General features: G+C 36.6%; 1 protein-coding gene across 4 annotated transcripts in view; it reads right to left on the bottom strand.

Moving 5' to 3' along the window:
• The window catches only part of LOC131168195 (double-stranded RNA-binding protein 1-like), a 55,842-nt gene extending 44,852 nt beyond the window's left edge, over positions 1–10,990 (bottom strand). For 2 of the 4 annotated variants that reach the window (XM_058127480.1, XM_058127479.1), the window contains exon 1: positions 10,436–10,971. In XM_058127480.1, coding sequence (XP_057983463.1) covers positions 10,436–10,706 — 271 coding nt within the window. In that variant the 5' untranslated portion in view covers positions 10,707–10,971. Of the gene's footprint in view, positions 1–10,435 lie in introns of all 4 variants that reach the window. The other 2 variants (XM_058127477.1, XM_058127478.1) reach the window with 2 other exon arrangements.
• Between the last annotated feature and the right edge of the window lie 8,891 nt (positions 10,991–19,881).

Raw genomic sequence — 19,881 nt, 5'->3', positions numbered from 1 at the left:
TCCGCAAACAACATACACAATGAAACCTCATTCTGGAACTACTTCAATTCATCCATCAATAAAGCAATAAGATAAGGGCTCAAAGTAGATCTTTGATGTACACATATTGTGATTGGAAATTCTCTAGTCTCTCCACCTATAGTCCTAACATCATTACTCCATCATACATATCCTTAATGATATTAGTACGCCTACTACATACATCCTTTCTTTCCAAAACCCACCACAGAACTTCCCTAGATACCCTATCATATGCCTTATCTAGATCAATAAATACCATATGCAAGTCCCACTTCTTTTCCCTAAACTTTTCCATAAATCTTCTTAAAAGATATACAGCTTCTGTAGTAGATCTCCCAAACATAAAACCAAATTGATTTTCTGAGACCTTCATTTCTAGCCTTAATCTTTGTTCAACTACCCTTTCCTACAATTTCATTGTATGACTCATAAGTTTAATTCAACGATAGTTATTACAACTTTGAATATATCCTTTATTTTTCTATATAAGTATTACATTGTTTTTGCTCCATTCATCTGTCATTTTCTTAGTTTTTAATTTTTCTAATTGGGGTAAATAAATTAGTTAACCATATAAATCCTTTATCACATAAGCATTTCCAAACTTCAATTAGGATGTTATCCAGTCCTACAACTTTTCCATTTTAGTGCAAACTTAACTTTGTTAACTCTAATCTAGCAAATAAATCTCATATTTTTAGTCTTTTCCTCATTTGTCAATTTTAAGTTTGAGTCTTCTACTTGGTTTTCATTAAATAGCTTACTAAAAGTAACTTCCCCATCTTTTTTTTATGTCTTCTTTCTTTTACATTACCTAAGTCCTTACTCTTTCTTTCTCTAGCTCTAGCAAGTTTAAATATGTCTCTTTCCGTTCTTTTGTATCTAATTTAGCATACAAATTATTAAATGATCTATGTTTAGCTTCACTAATGGCCTTTTTTGCATCTTTTCTCACCTTTTTATACTTTTTAAAGTTTTCCATGTTTCTATATTTTTGTCATATTTTATACCAAATTCTTTGTCTTTATAGCTTTTTGGACATCTTGATCCCACCGCCAACTTTCTTTGCTATTGGATCCAAAGAGTGTTTTTACACCACCCTCTATAGTCCAATTGCCATCTTTGATAATTTTATCTTTAAATTCTATTATATTTTCTCCTTTTAGGTTCCACTGCCTAGTTCTCTCACACTAGTTTATTTTGTCCTTTCTCTTCCATTTTTAAATACATGTATCTAACACTAAAACTTTATATTGTGTGGTTAAGCTTTTATCTAGGTTAACTTTACCATCCTCACACAATAAACAATCTACCCTCTTAGTTAAGAAAAATTCTATTTGACTTTTTTTTTTGTCCATTTTTTAAGATTATTAAGTATTCTTCTCTCTTCTTAAAGCAAGTATTCATTGTAATAAAATCATATGACATGGCATAGTCTAAAATCATCTCCCCATGCTCATTTTTGTCTCCATATTCATATCCTCCATGTATCCTCTATTCCTCTCATAACCTTTATTACCCTTCCAATGCGTCCATTCAGATCTACTCCAATGAATATTTTCTCAAACCTTGATATGCTTGTATGATACTATCCATATCTTCCCAAAATTGTCTCTTAAGGTTTTCTGCTAAGCCTACTTGAGGAGCATAAACACTAATAACATTTTTTATCTAAGACCATCATGATTTTTATAATTCCATCCCCTACTCTTTGGCATCTACAACACTATCTTTTAAGTTTTTATCTACAATAATTCCTACCTCATTCTTATGTTTTTCTTTGCAATGTACCAAAGTTTAAATCCTGATTTTTAATTTCTCTAACTTTCTCCCCTACCCACTTAGTTTCTTGAAGGCAGATTAGATTAATTTTTCTTCTAATCTTTGCATCCACAATTTCCATGCTTTTACCCATAAGTGTCCCTATATTCTAAGTTGCTAATCTAGTCCTTCCTGAACTAACTTCTTTACTTGCCCACATCCAAAATGATGCAGGAACCTTCACATATTTGACACCATACCAGGCGCTAACACAATGCGACGCTTTGGGGCGACAAACTAGCCCACCGTCGCCCACTTTTCGCTACACCTAGGTGGTATAAGTGCAGCATGCTGCTCGTAGGGGACACCCCAGCGAATAGTCAGTAACCATTCATATCATAGTAATCTGAAAAGTTTTACTAATAAGTTAATATTTTCAATTTGATACCATAGAACATAATTATCAAATTGCTAATATTATCAAAATAAAATATTTTCTTAACAAGTTAGTATTTTCAAATAGTTAATTAATCAATTATGATTATTTAAAAAAATAGTAAATTTTGTATCATTATCATCCTCATTATAATATTTCCCCCCTCTAGCTTCATTGTATATTGAGAGTGATTTATGAAAGGTGAAAAACAAAAGTGAGAAGAAAAATTTTAAAATAAAATAATTTTTTTGGAGTAACAGTCCTATAGCGGTTACATAACAGCTGTAGCGGCCTTTACATAATGGTCGCAATCCGTAACAGTCGGTACAGCTGTGATTTTTCTTCCCACCAATTCCACATTGGGCTATGGTTTTGATTTTTGTAGCTCCCTCCCTTGTCTCGATAGATTTGACATGAATTTTTTCTAGTTCACTGTTTTATGATTTTTAATTTCTAATTTTTTTTTTTTGTGGACAGTATCGGTGTTCTTAGCTTCTAAAATTATGTTTCTTATACTAAATGATTGGTTTAAAATGAAATGCAATGGGCTAGGGTTATTATTTTTTGTAGCTCCCCTCCTTATCTCGATGGATTTCACACAAGTTTTTCCTAGCGTTGCTGTTTGATGATTTATAATTTTTAACCTCTTGGTTTTGTGGGTAGTGTTGGAATTTTTATGTTTTAAAATGTAGATTGCCTAAACTACGAACCTTGAAATAAAAACTCTATTTTTCTAAACTATTTGCTAACAGGATTTTTTATCAAATTGCTGCTGCACATTTTCTATGCACATTAGAAATTATTAGTATGCACTATTTATTAGAGCCATGCCACTTTTTGCATAGTTTGATAAGCATAACTACATTCTATTACTATTAAACTAGTCTTTATGGCCCATTAGTCCTCAATTTGTACTCCATCCAGCGTGTCACACATTATGCCCCTCCCTCCCCCGCTTTTTTGTTTTGTTTATATAATCAACCTAATCATTTATGTGTATGTTTTTATAGCCTGATATGTAGAAGAGGCTGCAATTATATGGAGTCTTCGTTTTGTTTACCAGCTTTTTGTTGTTAGAGGAAGTCATTTTCAGGGTATTGATTTCTGATTTGCAAAAAAAAAACTTCCTTCAGTAATATATCCAACCAAATAGAGGTTTAGATTTCTCCCGGGCACCCCCCCCCCCCCGTGGGGGGGGGGGGGGGTTGGGGGGTTGGAGCGTATTAGAGTTTTAGCAAATCCCAGATTGTCATCAATCAACTATGAAACCAAAGAGGTTATGATACAAAGATACTTGCCCAAAGCTAAAGAACTGATACTGTCTTTGCAGTCCTTCACTATTTTTTGGATACCTCAATTTGAAAACAATCACATAGATGCATTATTAAAGTGACAACCTCATCACCCACTGACCTAAAAGGTTAGTGAAGGTCAAAATAGTAGCAAAAATAAGCATTTAAACAACAACAGTCATGTAGATGCATTATTTAAAGTGGGTACCTCATCACGCACTGACCTGAAAGGCTAGTGAAGGTTGAAATAGTATCGAAAATAAGCATTTAAGCAACGACCGAAGCAACACAAGTAGATTTGGAACTGTCTTGAGTGGACTAGATCATCTTTTATTTAATAGATGAAATCTCCCGGCCGAGAGAAATGAAGCCATGCAGATCAAGAAAAAGTTTGCAAGGTATGCCATTCACCAAGGAGTAGTGGTCTACACGATGTCATAAACTTTGCTCTACACAAAGGCATAAAAAAGTGCTCACAAAGATCAGCGAATGGGTTTGTCAGAATCATTTGAGGTAGGTGTCTTTGGCTATTAGAGCCCTAGCCAGGGATACTACCAGCTAACGATGCACAAAGACTCTATGGAGTTTGTGAAGAGATGCGATCACTATCAGCCTATGCAAATCACATGAAAACCTACCACAGAACTTAGTACAATAAAGGGACCATGGCCTTTTAGTCAATGGGGAATCGCTTTAATGGGCCCATTTTGAGAATATCAAAAGTCTATAGAAGTTCTTGATGGTTGCCATAAATAATTTCACTAAATAGGTTGAAGTAGAACCCTTAGCACCCATTACAACTAAGGCGATAAGGGACTTTACCTAGAGATATATTGCCACAATCTAGGAAACAACAACACTTCTAGAAGGTTGAAGTGTCAGTATCCGACACATGTTGGACTTCAACACTTGCCCGAGATGCTCCAACCCATGCTGAAAATTAATTTTATTTTTTATTTTCAATCATGGACAGGACACTGGACATGTTTGCAGCAAAACGTTGTGTTTTGTGTCCTTTTTTGGCACCTTTATACACAACTAATAAACCGAAATTTGAGATGAAAAGTAGAGGACTGGGATTGGGCCTGTACTTTGCCACTCTGGAGCCCTAGTGCGAGCACCATTTTGCATCAAATGGCCAGATCCTTGCCCATTGGACTTCCCAACACCTGCTTCGCTAAAGATGACGAGATTCAATCACTCAAAAGGGGTTGCAAAATTTCCTTTACCTTGCTGCTTTAGTTCAAGACATTCATAATCATTTTTTAGTTTCAAGGCTTTGACACTTAGCAACCAAACTCTCCCCCCCCCCCCCCCCGCGGTGTCCATTTATATCTATTTGATGAATAAATCTTTCTGCTTATTTTTTTTTTTTTTGTCCATTTAAAAAAAAAATGATAGGTGAACTTGATGAGTGACAGTGACACTAATGGGCATAATGGCCCTGATGGGCTCCCTTGCGTCCATTTGGGTGATGAATTAATGATATTAGAATTAGATTATTAAGTTGTGTTTCCACTTTTACTTATGTTTTGTACTTGATTCTTTGACAAATGCTTTTAAGGTTTCAAATTAATGGTTGCCTAGTTGTATTCTACTCGGATGAGTTTTGGTTGTTGATGAATGACGATACTTACACTAATTCCTATGTTTCTCAAAAATAATTTTTCTTTTTCATTGGACCAATATTTTTTAATATGGATGTAGTTGATGATTGTATAATTGTAGTGTGTAATATGTACAATTGATAATTGTGCACATGTTCAACTACCTTGATGGGCAAAATGAGGAGGTGGCAGTGCTAGAGATTTTAGGGTTAGCTGGTTTGTAAGGAGGAAGGGACAAGAAGGGTTAAATGGGCTCAAACATTGGTGGGCCTCTGGTAACTAGTATGGGCCATATAGGGCCTAGTTAGGGTTGGTACTGGTAGTACTCAGTATACACTGAATTAACCAACCAAACCGACCTAATTCAGTTAATCGATTGATGTATTATGTAAACCGAAAGTAACCGAATAGACACATCTATTTTCAAACCAACCTCGAGGTAATAAAAGAATGGGAAGAAACGCAACCCTATGATCAGGGTAATCCCCACTGAGAACCCCATCCTAATCATCCAGTTTGTCACAATCTATGGTGTTCTTCTTTCCTTTGCTTCATCATCTTCATCTTCTTTCCCACTGTATTTCTTCTTTGGCCTCTTGGCCTTCTTGGTTTTCTTCAAGGGTGGTCCAAAGCCTCTAGAGCTCCTCAGAGTTGCAAGAGTGCAATGTGAGAAATAGTTTGGTTGCAAATTTGGCATGAAGATTGGGAATTGAGAGATGTGTATTGTTTGCGTAGACAAAGATTGCCATGTTAAGAGTCGAATCTAGAAATAGGGCACAAATGCATTCTTTTCTCCTTTTGTGTATCCCTTCACATGTCCTTCCAAATGGATGGTGGTGATGTTTTCGAGAAGGCCCACACTAGAATCAAAGCTTATTAGCTCACCTGTTTTAATTCTTTGAATCTAAAATTTGGAGTCAATTATATATGGTTACGTCAATCACCTAGTTTAACCAAGTTATAATTTGGTTAATTTAACAATAGGGTATTTGGAAGACTTCGATTCGGTTCAATACAGGATTTTCTTTAACTCAAATTTTTCTCTTAACTGTCTATGCATGGTTAGTAAAAGATGGTCCAGGTGTACAAGTGATTTTAGACTTGGGTTGTGTACAAAATTCTAAAATAAAAAGGTATGGGCTAGGCTTAAGGGATATAAACCAAATTTTAGGCTTTCAAAAAGAATCCTAAATGTTTAGTGGGGGGCTTTAGCTAGCCGAACACATCCAAACCCAAAGCATACATCGCACATTATGTCCAACTACAATACAAGATTTAAGTAAGCCATTAAATCGGGCCCAAAACATAAGTAAGGCTCTGATTCAAAAATTGCAGACTAATGGGGTGGCCCCTCAGACTTTGCAAACAAATGGCAAATCGAGTATTCAAAAGAGGTTATTCTACAAATGGAGAAGGAATCAACTACATATTCTTCACAAGAAAGGGATAATGGATTTGTGGGTTTCGATAGGCAAGGCCAGGAAAAAACAGTGACCAAGGTAAATCTAGTTCTAGAAATTCAACTTCTGTCGCTACTTAGGGGGTGAAAAATATGGTCAAGATAAGAGAATGGCCATGAGCATCCCTCAGTACCAATTGATGAGGGGAGGGATACAAAGCCTCAAGTAATCCGTGGGTACGATGTTTAGGTTAAGCTTGGAGCTATGGAGGATCAGAGTAGTGATGAGGAAAATAGTATTAGTGGTGATAAGGCTAGGCACAATACGGTTTATTCTTGACTGGCAATGTTGCAAGTAGATGTTAATAGTCAAAAGAGAGATTTAACTAAAAATGGTGAGGGGAAAAGGTATTGAAGGCATCTATCAAAGGTTGAAAGCGATGTTTCCAATGAGTTTGCATGTGATGATGATTTGTTATTAAATGAATTTCAGGAACAGTATGGATATGCATCAAAGTTGTATGATTTACTTGGGGACCTACCTTATGTGCCACCATCTCCAGTGTTGGGTTTGGAGGGAATTCCTGTTTTGAGGAAGATGGATTGAGTAAAGAAAAGCAACTTCCACATGGGATTTTGCCTATTTTTGTGGAGGAAATTAATGTAAAGGATGTAGAAGCCCAACAACTATAGATGGGGTTATGGTTTTCTTTTCCTATGGGAAATGAAGTTTGGATGGTGGCACAAGGAAGGTGAAGAAAGCCTAGTGCAAATTAGCAAACTCGCAATGTTTGGTGAATTACAATAGTGAGGGTTTAAAAAGGCATTTTCCTAGTTAGATTCTGATAATTTTTTTCTTTTCTTTTTTTTTTTTTTTCTTTTCTTTTTGAGGATTTCTTGTCCTCTCCTAGGTTGAAATTCTCTTTATTCTTCTTCTTTATTATATTTCTTTTTCTATCAAAAAATGAATGTGCATGAATGACAGCTTATATTTCATTTTAAATTAAAAATACCTTAACATTTGTCATCTAAAAGGAAAAACATGCCTAAAAATATATTTACCAAACTGAACCAAATTGATATATTATACCAACAAACCAAGCCTTAAGTCCCACTATGTGAGGCCAACTAAATGAATCCTTTTTTTTTTTCCCAATTTACACGATATTAGGCAAATTCCTCCAACAATTTGAGGGTTGTTAAATCCTTACTACCCCTCCCCATTCTAACACCACTAAGGGTAACTAGCTCACTCCTCCTCACTGCCTATGTCGCAAGTGATCAAACTATATCAACCCCACTTTATTATCTTATCTTCCACAAGTGCTATGCCTAACTTACCACAATTGTGCTCATTTTTTAATTTACCTTTTAACATTATACCGCTATCCACCTTACCATTCTCATTTCAGCAACTTTTACCTTTTCATATATGTTGATTTTTAGTTACCCAACATTTTGATCCATGTAGCAGAGCTACTTTTACTACATGTACTATGTTGAAACTTGGGGTAAAACAAAAGATCTAACACAAAGATAGGTTTCTTCCTCTATTCATAATATATATCAAGCTCATGCTAATAACCATAATACCCGTACCAACTCTCACTTATTAACATAACACAAACACACTAATAATGCTAAATGACTAAAATAACCATTAACAGTTCCTCTTAATCTGGAGCATAGATATCATATGCTCCTAGCTTGTTACAAATAAATGTAACACGAGCAACCCCCAAAGCTTTGGTAAACAAATCAACAAGTTGCATACCAACTTCACATAAGTGGTGGTCATGAGCTACTACACAAGTTTCTCCTAAATAAAGTGACAATCGACTTCTATGTGTTTTGTCCGCTTATGGAAGACTAGGTTGGAAGCAATATGAAGAGTAGCTTGATTATCACACATCAACTCCATAGACACAAAATGTGGAAAACCCAATTCTTCCGACATATTTTTTAACCAAACAAGCTCACATGTAGTGTGAGCCATGGCCCTATACTCTAACTCAACACTTGACCTAACCACTACGGTTTGTTTCTTACCCTTTCGAGAAACCAAGTTACTAGCAACAAAGACACAGTACCCAGTCATGGATCTTCTATTTGAAGGTGATCCAGCCTAATTTGCATTAGTATATCTTTGAATTAATCTTGATATAAGAGACCTTTCCTAGGTGCACCTTGGAGATATCTCAAGATGCGAATTATTGTGTTTCAATGACTTGTCCTTGGATAATCTAGAAATTAACTCACAACACTTGTTGCAATAGATATATCGGCCAAGTGATTGTGAGATTGTTCAATTTTCCAACAAGTCTCCAGTATTGTCCTAGGTTAGGCAACTAATCACTCATATCTGACACTAACTTGCAATTAAGATCCATGGGTGTATCAACCAGTTTGGATCCCAATAGCCCAGTCTCATACAAAAGATCAAGAGCATACTTCCTTTGTGACAAAAAAATTCACATACGAGATTTGGATACTTCTATACCCAAGAAGTATTTGAATGGTCCCAAATCTTTGTTTTGAAACTTAGTCTGTAGAAGATGTTTTAGGCTTTGAATACCTTGATTGTCATCACCCATAATTATAATATCATCCATATACACAATAAGAAGAATCCTACCTAATGAAGTATGACGATAAAACACAAAGTGATCTACTACACACAATCGAAGGCCAAAGTCAAGTACTACATCACTGAATCAACCAAACCACGCTCCGGGAGATTGTTTTAAATCATATAATAACATCTTGAGAAGATTCACTGAGCCCAACTCCCCCTGACCAACAAACCCAGGTGGTTGCTCCATAATCCATATAGACCTCCTCCTCAAGATCACCATCTATGCCACAAGTCACCAAGTCTAGTTTAGCTGCATAGACCGATTACACAACCTGGCATGCGTCAACCAACTTTGTCTGGCCGCACAAGTATGCAACCTAGCACCCCTCAACCAACTAGGACAAGTGGGACAGCTTGTTTCACATAAATACTGCAAGTAACATACCCCTTAATGGTGAAATAAACCACCCCACACCAATCCCATGATTATGGAAAGTTACCAAATTCACCAAAAAAACTAAACCAAAAGGAAGAAACCCTAAGGTTACGTCTAGTTTGCGGAATAGCTATTCCTTGGAATAAGATGGAATACAATGAGAAGGTTGAGAATAGAGAGAGTAGCTATTCCTTATAGATTCCTTATTTATTCCATCCAACATGTGACAAGAAAGGAATAGACATTCTCATGGTGAAATTTGAGAACAATTATTCCTTGTCTAATATTAGTTATTGATTCCATAAAAAGTTTCACTTTTTTATTTTCTTTATCATAACAATTTTCTGTATAACTAATTGCAACGAATCCATTCCTAGAAATAGGCACTCCAGGAACCAAATGCAACATTGTAACCTAAGGTAAATGGGTAAATAATTCAACCTAACCAACCACTTTTGATTCCTAAGCATCTTAACTAACTTAGGCATGGAAAGGCCATTCCTGGAACTACCTTTGGCCTGATTTTTGTTTAACAAGTCCATATCTCAAGGGAGCATCAATGGAGGATTAGTCATTCTATTGATCTGCTCAAATTGTGCAGCGTCACAAGGAAAATCTCCCATTCCTCAAAAAAAAAAAAAAATAAATTTAACAATAATGACCACATTTACCTGATATTTTCCATAATTTTTGCAAAACAAATGGAATTCATTCTCACTCAAAATCTCATGAAAAAGAAAAATAACTAAATATCAACAGAAATTTCAGACCTTACAGGCAACAACAATCAAAAGCAACTCTATTCAATTTACCTACATTGCACCTCACGTAAAAAAGCATAAACAAAAATTTATAAATTAAAAAAAATTAAAAAGACGAGAATTCACTGTTCGGTCTACTCATTTTACCAGAAGATGCAGAGGGAGCTGAGACAGTGGAAGGAGTAGCTGGGGGGAGGGAAGGTTGGGGATCAGTGAGGTGAAGGATGGCGAGCTTGGCGACTTCGTTTTGGGCTAGTTTGGAGGAACTGTAGTGGTCGGGAGTGCGAAAGGAGCGGCCATTGACAGTGACAGAAGCGGTGAAATGAGGGTTGTGGTTTGGGCCTTCTTTCTCGTAGGAATACTCCGGCAGCTGCCATGAGAATCGATGGCACAGCTCTTGAAGCTTCGATTTGTACATTCTCAAGCGTATGGCTCCTCTCCGAGGGAGAGCTCCGAGAGAGTGAGCGGGCGCGGGGGTGGGGCAGCAGTGGGATACGGGATATGGGGCTGGGGCTGCGGATGGATAAAAATCCGTTAATTCGACCCTTTTTGATCAACTTATAATCGACGCTTGTTAAACGAGTCAAATATAGTTTTTCAGTTTTATATTTGTTTTCCTAGCGGGTTGGGTTGGATCGAGTGGATACCGCTTATAAGTTTATTACTAATTATAACTCATAAAAGTCCAATAGCCCATTGCCCAAGTGCCCAGAGGCCAAAGCCCAGTGCCCACATGCCATTGTCGCCACAGAGACACAGTTGACAGCCCCCAGCTCCGCTCGGTTCCTCCTGCTCCCAGCCCCATGCCAACTCAGTCCCATTCTCCCAGATTCTCAAATAGCCAGACTCCAGAGCAGAACGAGCCCTGGCCCTATTCCGGCATGAAACCCTTCTTCTTTGACCCTTCTGGCACGAAACCTTCATCTTCCACACTTCAAACCAGCAGGAGCCCTGCGCGAGTTCATCAGTGTTGGGAAGTGATTTACGAGCAACAATCGCACAAGCAAAATTACTCAACCAAAAATATGAGACTAGATTTATGTGGTTCGACCTACTATGACCTACGTCAACGGGAGAGCACACAATCACTTTAAACGGAGAGAATTACAAGGAGGAGGAGACTACTGCCCTCAACTCTAATCTCTCTCTCTCTCTCTCTCTCTCTCTCTCTCTCTACAACACACTCTACCTCACACATCACACCGCACTCTACAACTCCCTCTCTTTACACACACACCTCACAGCTCTCTACTGCACACACACACAGCCACACAACTCACCACCTTGCCACACAACTCAATTACACACACTTACATTACATATATATATATATATATATATATATATATGTACACAAATGGGAGGGGGAAGAAGTCAAACAGAGTGGCTGAAATTCAACATGGTAGGCAGAGTTTGGTGGTCGTCCATCTCCAGCGTCAACAATTACGGCTCAGTGGTGCGGCTGCCGATACCAATACAAGCCACACCCTAATAACCTCCACCTTGGCGAGTATTAACTCCCAAGTCCACAGCTCCACCTTGATATGAACTGTTGGCCTAACTAGGCTTACGACTCTTAATTTTGATGATAACAAAGTAAGGCTATTTAATCTACTTCAAAGTAATGTTATTTCAGTTAATAAAGGCAAAAAGGATTTCAGATGACAAAAGGGACAAATTCCAAAAGCCCATGTCAAAATTCAGATCATGTAATAACCTGAAAAAAAAAATTTTAATTAATTAATTAATCAATTAATTAGTTAAACATTATTAAATTAATGTATTACGTAAACAAGTAAAAAGAAATAATATGAAAAGAAAAAGTTAAGAATAATTATTAATTAATTAATTAAACATTATTAAAGTAAATAAATAAAAATAATTAATTAATTAGTTAATTAATATTATTAATTAAATTATATAATATAATATTTTAATATAATATATTATATAGTTAATGAAAACATCCTGAAACTTAAAAAAAAACTCAAAAGTCCTGCGCAAGTTTTCTCAACTTCTCTCACATCCCCGTGTCTCGCCTTCGTCCTCTTCCTCTCTCTCCTCGATTTCGTCGGCCTAACGAGCACCGATCGAAAAACGGAAGGTACCGTTGGGTTCCTAACTTCGCCATTTACATTTCCACTGAAGCGGATTTGTTGTGGGAGCGGCGTAGGTACCATTCCTGGGGTAAAGCAAATTTTCCCTAATTGCTCAATTTCTTGTTAAATCTGTTGTTAAATCGATAATCAGACACCACCACGGGGTTCTAGTCATGATTATCATCATTTTGACATAAGTAAAGTTCCAATTAGAGTATTCTAGGCCCCACTCCAAAGCGAGAGAGAGATTTGAGAAATTTGTTATATTTGAGGGTATAACTATTTATTTGGAATTTATGATTTTAGGAAATATTAAAATAATATTTTATTTAGGGTTAATTTAATGGAATTAGGATTTTTGATTCAGGGTCCGGGTTAGCAACGCAGGTATTTTTCAAAGTCCTTGTTGGTGTAATTCAAGAAATCAGGTAAGGGAAAAAATATATATTAAACCAGAATTTTTATGAATTTAATGGAAAATGAATTGTGTTATATTTACGTGTATATGTCGCGGTATGGGTTTAAAATATTAGTCATTTAAATTATGTTTTTTCGAGTTTAGGGCTATTTATTAGATACGTATATGCAAAAATTAATTGATGAAAGTGGAAAATATTTTCAAGATAATTATGTAAGAAATGAAAGATATTTCCAGTATATAAATATTAAATGTTTGTTGGCTTATCTTACAAGCAGTGTATGAATTTTATTACTAAATTGTGTGGAATGAGTGAATGTAAGTTTTGTGCAAATATATGTTAAATGTATGAGATGCAGGTTAAGTAAGTAATTCATTGAGAATAAAATATGATATGAACTATGCTGCTTGTGTGTGTTAATGCAGCCATGTAAACAGTTGAAAGATATTGGGTAAAACAGTTGAAAAATGCTTGGTAAAACAGTTGAAAGATGTCAGGTAAAACAACTGAAAAATGTTGGGTAAATGTGGGTAAAACAGCTGAAAGATGCGGGTAAATGTGTGACAACTGAAAAATGTTGGGTAAAACAACTGAAAGATGTTGGATAAAATAGCTAAAAGATACTGGGTATGAAATGAAATGAAATGAAAATGGAAATGAATGAAATGGAAATGGAGTGTGAAATGTGAACAATGTAAAATGGGAAAGAGCCACGTAAAGTGAAATGAAATGAAAAGTAAAATATGAAAACATGAACAGTTGAGAGATGTAGAATAATGGCAAACAAAATAATGTATTTTGGTATTAGCAGTATTTATGCTAGTAGAACATATTACATTTGGGCAAGGCGAACTCTTCGCCCGAGGGCTTGCTGAGAAAGGCGAGTGCTCTGGTTGTATCAGGTGTCGCAGTAGGCTGCATAACGTGCTAGGGCAGAGGGAAACTACTTGTACGGGGGGGGTAGATTTCCCTTTTCTTGGGAGCTTTCGCCAGTAAACTTTTGTATGAACTATGTGAGTACGAGATTAATTTAATACTTGAGGGCTTACTGAGTAAGGTGAGTGCTCTGGTATGCTTCAATTGTGACCTTCGGGTTGTCAAATGTATTAGAACAGAGAGGTGCTACTTGTATGGGCAGGTAATCACCTCTATCCTTGGGTAATCTCGTGGGTTAAATCTTTTACATGTGATTGATTAGGTTCAGAGAATGATTTCAGAAATTATGTTAACGATTTGCATATGTTAAATAATATGTTGTTATATAAACTCATGTTAGTCACACACTGTTTTAATATATTGTTTCTTCCCTTACTGAGATATGTCTCACCCAAATATGAATTTTTTTTTCTAGGATTTCCTCGAGATCGAGGAGAGCTCGAGGTTTTTGTAACATTTTTGGGAAATAGAAAGAGAAAAGGGTATCTTTTTATGTTATTTTTTAGATGTATATTTTATGTTTTATGTTTTATGTATTGAAGTCTTTAGATAGGTGAATAGTTGTGAATACTGATATTTGGGGATTATGTTTTGGAGACATATATATATATATGAGAATACAGGTGGATGCATGGTTTTATTATGGTGTGTATATAGATTTATAAAAATTTGGTATTATATTTGTTGGAAGATTATAATTATATTTTTCACTACATACATGATATTAGAATGCAGATTATCAAGTAAATGAATGGATTAGTAGCACTCCGGGCCCACGTAGGGGGTCAGGGCGTTAAAGATCAAATGAAGTTTAGACTTCAAATGACATATCTTGAAAGCTCACAAGGATCAAGGAACATGGAAGGCCTTATATCAAATAAATGATCCATAACGAAAGTTCAAAGAAGTTTGAAAGATCAAAGATCAGCGACAAAGAGAACTCAAATCAAAGAGGAGTCAAATCAGTTTTTAGAACAAGCTTTGTAAATACTTCAAGTATGACTTTTCTTTTTGAAGCTCATTAGGCAAAGGAGACTTAGAGACCTTAGTTTTAAGTCTTGAGACTTATTTTTCAAAGAAAAACAAATTGATATTCCAAGATTAAATAAGCAAAGAAGAGATAAATCAAAAAAAAATTTAAACACAAGAAACAAATTGGTTGACAAGTGACTGACAACCAATGGATAGTCAACTGCCATGTTAAAGAATCTAGTGTTGACATGTGACTGTCAAGGTAAATTGAGACGACTACTTGTGTTTTGCCAGTCGTCTGTCACCCTTCTGGTCATTTTAAAAAAACCCAGTTGTTCAATGATAGGCGCCTGATTACCTATTGACAGGCAACTGCCACCATACTGGTTGTGCGTTTTAAACATGAAATACACTGACAGCCAACTGCCAGAGTTCTCACAGTCAATTGTCACACGGTAAAATTTAAAAACACAACTGACATATTTTGAAATTTTAATTTGCTTGGTGCTTAAACTTATTTAAATCTTGGACCCTACTCCAAGTAAACTTTGGGAACAAGTTAGATACTCTTCTACATCTATAAATACACCTAAGCTAAATTGATTCAATACCAAGAATTAAATTCAACATTCAAAATCTCTCTCAAGTATTCTAAAATTCTCAAAGCTCTCTCTTACTCACAACTTGCATGAAGTTTACTGAAGTTTTGCTGATTTTATCACTGTTATTGTGCTACAACTACTAATTCTTTCATCAATTGACAGAATCATATGGTGAAAAACTTCTAAAGCCTCAATCTGAATTTCATACTTTGAATTTTATTGAAGTATATAGTTTTTGATCCGTACTAATCAACCCTTTGGTGGTTTTCCAAAGGCGAGGACGTAGGCTGTGTTGAAGTTGAACCTCATAAAATCTTATGTTTCTCTCTCTCTTCCCTACTCTTTACTTTTCAGCAAAATTTACAAACTGCGTGGATGCTTTATAAAACTCTGAATTCTGAGTGTTTGGTTGTTAAATAGACTAAAAGATAATTTGTTTTGATTTGATCAGCATTGATTACGGAAACCGAAAAGGACTACATTGGTTGATCATCCTTAGCTTATTAAATTGAAAGTTTATTTAAAAGTTGAACATTGGGAAGAAGTGTGATTGTAACACAGGGCTTATACATATTTAGCAAGTATTACATATTGCTACAGGGCTATTGTTACAAGAATCAAGTGATTGGTTATTTTGTTTTGGTTGTGGTTGATTTGAATTAATTTTGTGATTGTGTTTGAGGTGTGTTAATTGTTATAACACAGAAACATTAAAAAAAGAAAAGAAAATTTTTAAAAACCCAATTCACCCCCCTCTTGGGAAAGTTATTCCAATTTCACAAACTTGATCAAGGCAAATCATCATAGCCTGGTTCAAATGTTTGAACCATGCAAAGAGTACTGCCTTCTTCATTGGCAAACCGAACTCGTTTATTCATTTCTAACGACGTGCCGCTATCATCATCTGAGGTTAAACCACCAATCACTGTGCTTCCCATCAACTGATATAGCCCATGAGACTCCTTCCTAGTAAATATCATTGAGTCACGTCGGGTCACCTCCATAGCTCCACTTGTGACAGAGATTTGACAACCCTTAGAATCCAACCAACTAAGGGAAATCAAATTTCTTCACATCTTTGGAATGAAGTTTACGTCATCCAAAATACGGACCCCTCCAATAGGTGTCTTCAGCTTCACAGATCTAATCCCTCTAATATCGCATGAAGACCCATCACCGAGTGATCCGTACCACGAACTTCTTTGAAAGAATGAAAAAATTATTTCTTAAAACAAACATGAACTGAACTCCTAGAGTCCAAAACCCATCCGTCATCATTTGGACTGCCATGAGCATTCATGTTCTTTCTCATCAATTTCCAGCACACCCTTTTCATATGGTCGTACTTCCTGCAGTATCGACATTGCACATTATTCCAATTTTGTCGATGTAAGCTGCTTGCCGTTACAAAGACTTCATCATTACCATGCCATGTAGCATGCTCTAATACATTGACACCATCCCGTGTCTTCTTTTCTTCTTCGTATCATTTTCGATCTTCATAGTCCTTCTTGAAGTGCCCATTTTTATCACACCAATAACATACGACCTCGCTTGTATCTCATCCTTTTGATTTTGAACACCATTGTTTACCTCTGAGATTTTGATCTTTACTTCTTCCTTGTCTCTCCCGATTAACCACCAAAGCTTGCTCATAAGACGTCACTGTGTCCTGTGGCTCGGATCATCGTATCCGCTACGACTCAGATTCTTACATTCGCAGCAAACCATTATTGTGTCTTATGGCTCGAATAATCATATCCACTATGGCTCTGATTCTTACATTTGAAGCAAGCCATCATTGGGTCGTGTGGCTCGGATCATCGTATCCGTTACAGCTTGGATTCTTACATTCACAACAAGCCATTATTGTGTATTACGGCTCGGATCATCGTATTCGCTACAGCTCGGATTCTTACATTCAAAGCAAGCCATCATTGTGTCGCGTGGCTTGGATCATCGCATCCGCTATGGCTCGGATTCTTACATTCGCAACAGGCCATCATTGTGTCCTATGGTTCGGATCATTGTATCCGCTATGGCTCGGATTCATACATTCGAAGCAAGCCGTCATTGTGTCTTGTGGCTAGGATCATCATATCTGCTACGGCTCTGATTCTTACATTCGCAGCAAGCCATCATTGTGTCATATGGTTCGAATCATCGTATCCGTTACGACTCGAATTCTTACATTTGAAGAAAGCCATCATTGTGTCTTGTAGTTCGGATCATCGAATCCGCTACAGCTCGGATTCTTACATTTGCAGTAAGCCATCATTGTGTCTTGTGGTTCAGATCATCGTATCCGCTATGGCTCAGATTCTTACATTCGCAGAAAGCCATTATTGTGTTTTATGGCTCGGATCATTGTATCTGCTACGACTCAGATTCTTACATTCGAAGCAAGCCATCATTGTATCCTATGACTCGGATCATCATCGTATCTGCTATGGCTCAGATTCTTACATTCGAAGCAAGCCATCATTGTGTCGTGTGGCTCAGATCATTGTATCTGCTACAGCTCAGATTCTTACATTCGCAACAAGCCATCATTGTGTCTTATGACTCAGATCATCGTATCCACTACGGCTCAGATTCTTACATTCGAAGCAAGTCATCATTGTGTTGTGTGGGTCGGATCATCATATCTACTACGACTCAGATTCATACATTCGTAGCAAGCCATTATTGTGTCTTATACCTCGGATCATCGTATCCGCTATGACTCGGATTCTTACATTCGAAGTAAGTCATCATTGTGTTTTGTGGCTCGGATCATCGTATCTGCTACGGCTCGGATTCTTACATTCGTAGCAGGCCATCATTGTGTCCTATGGTGCGGATCATCGTATATGCTATGGCTCATATTCTTACATTTGTGGCAAACCATCACTGTGTTATGTGGCTCAGATCATCGTATCTGCTATGGTTCAAATTCTTTCATTTGTAGCAAACCATCCCTGCGTAGCTCAACCTGGATTCTTACATTCAGTGCAATACCTCGCTATGTACTTCCACTTGAATTCTTACATTCAGTGCAAATCATCCCTAGTTGGCAGAAACGAACAACACTTGATTAACCTGAAAGTTATAAGAAATTGTATAGCTTGATTAAAATAGGTGTCTTTTATCTTTGCAGGCTTGTTGTTACAAAAAAGTAGGACAGTTCCTGTCGTTACATTGAGCAACAAAGCCTACAAAGAGGGGCAGCTGTAGACACTCTATTTTTGCCTGAATCAAATATAACAAAGGGGTTACTATATTATTATTATTATTATTATTATTATTATTATTATTATCATTATTAGTATTTTTATTATTATTATTATTATTATTATTTTGTTATTATTATTTTTAGTATTTTTATTATCATTATTATTATTATTACTATTTTATCATTGTTACTTTACTATTATTATTTTTATTATTTTTATCATTCTTATTATTTCTATTTTATTATTACTTTACTATAATTATTTTTACTATTTCTATTTATATTAGTATTATCATTATTTTCAAACCTTATTATTATTATTATTATTATTAGCAATATTAGTATTATTATTACCATAAAAGTATATAAAAAAAAAAGGAGCTTTAGGGTTTTGTTTTTTTGTTTGTTTTTATTTTTATTTTTATATATAAATAGGAAGCTAAAACAACACCCGGGGGGCAGAACAAAAAGAACCCTAAAAAAAAAAACTGATCTCTTTTTTTTTTTTTTTTCAGCCTCACAACCTCACGCACAGCCTCCCTATCTCTCTTTTCTCCCTCTCACTCACTCACTCGTGCCCAGCAGCCCAGCCTTCACAGACCTCCCTCACTCTCCTCCGCCCCGCTCTCTCCCTCAGTCCTTCACTCCGAACAAGCTCCACCCGAGACAACCAGCCGGCAGCACCGAACACGGCTAGCCACCAACCAACCCACTGCAACTCTCGGCCGACCTTAGCAACAACCACCAGTAGCAGAGACCCACGACACTCCCTTGCTCACCTCACGACCACCCCCATCAATTCCGGCAGCCACCTCACAGCCGAAACCACCATCTCCCTCATACAACAGTAGCAGTCTCTCGACTCTAGTCATCAACTTTGGCAACGACCCAACAGCTCTCCGGCAACCATCCCACCTCTGCAACTCCATCCCCACTGCTCTGGCCACCTGCCGTGAGCCACCACCTCACGGCCATGCACAGTAATGCCCAGCCCCTCAGACGCCGTGAGTCGCCCCTCACCACACCGGCATCGCCTGCTGCACACACACACTGTAAGCACCACCTCTGTAAGCCCCCCTGCACACACACACACACTCACGCACACAGCAACACACGCACATGCATGCATTTTTTCCTTTTCTTTTTCTTTTTTCTTTTTTCTTTTGAGGTTTTGGTTTGTGCTGATATCTAATGTTTGAGTTTTCATTGTTTGTGCAGGTATATTTATTATTTAATGTTTAGGCTTTCTTCTTATAGTGCTTTATTTAGTGTAATATGTTTTTAGTTTTCATATTTAAGCTTTTATTTTACACATTAAAGTGTTAATATTATGATTGTGGGATTATACTGT

This window comes from Malania oleifera, chromosome 11 (genome assembly GCF_029873635.1).
Source record: "Malania oleifera isolate guangnan ecotype guangnan chromosome 11, ASM2987363v1, whole genome shotgun sequence".
In the NCBI taxonomy this organism is placed as follows: domain Eukaryota; kingdom Viridiplantae; phylum Streptophyta; class Magnoliopsida; order Santalales; family Ximeniaceae; genus Malania; species Malania oleifera.
This window is presented reverse-complemented; position numbering and strand designations above follow the sequence as displayed.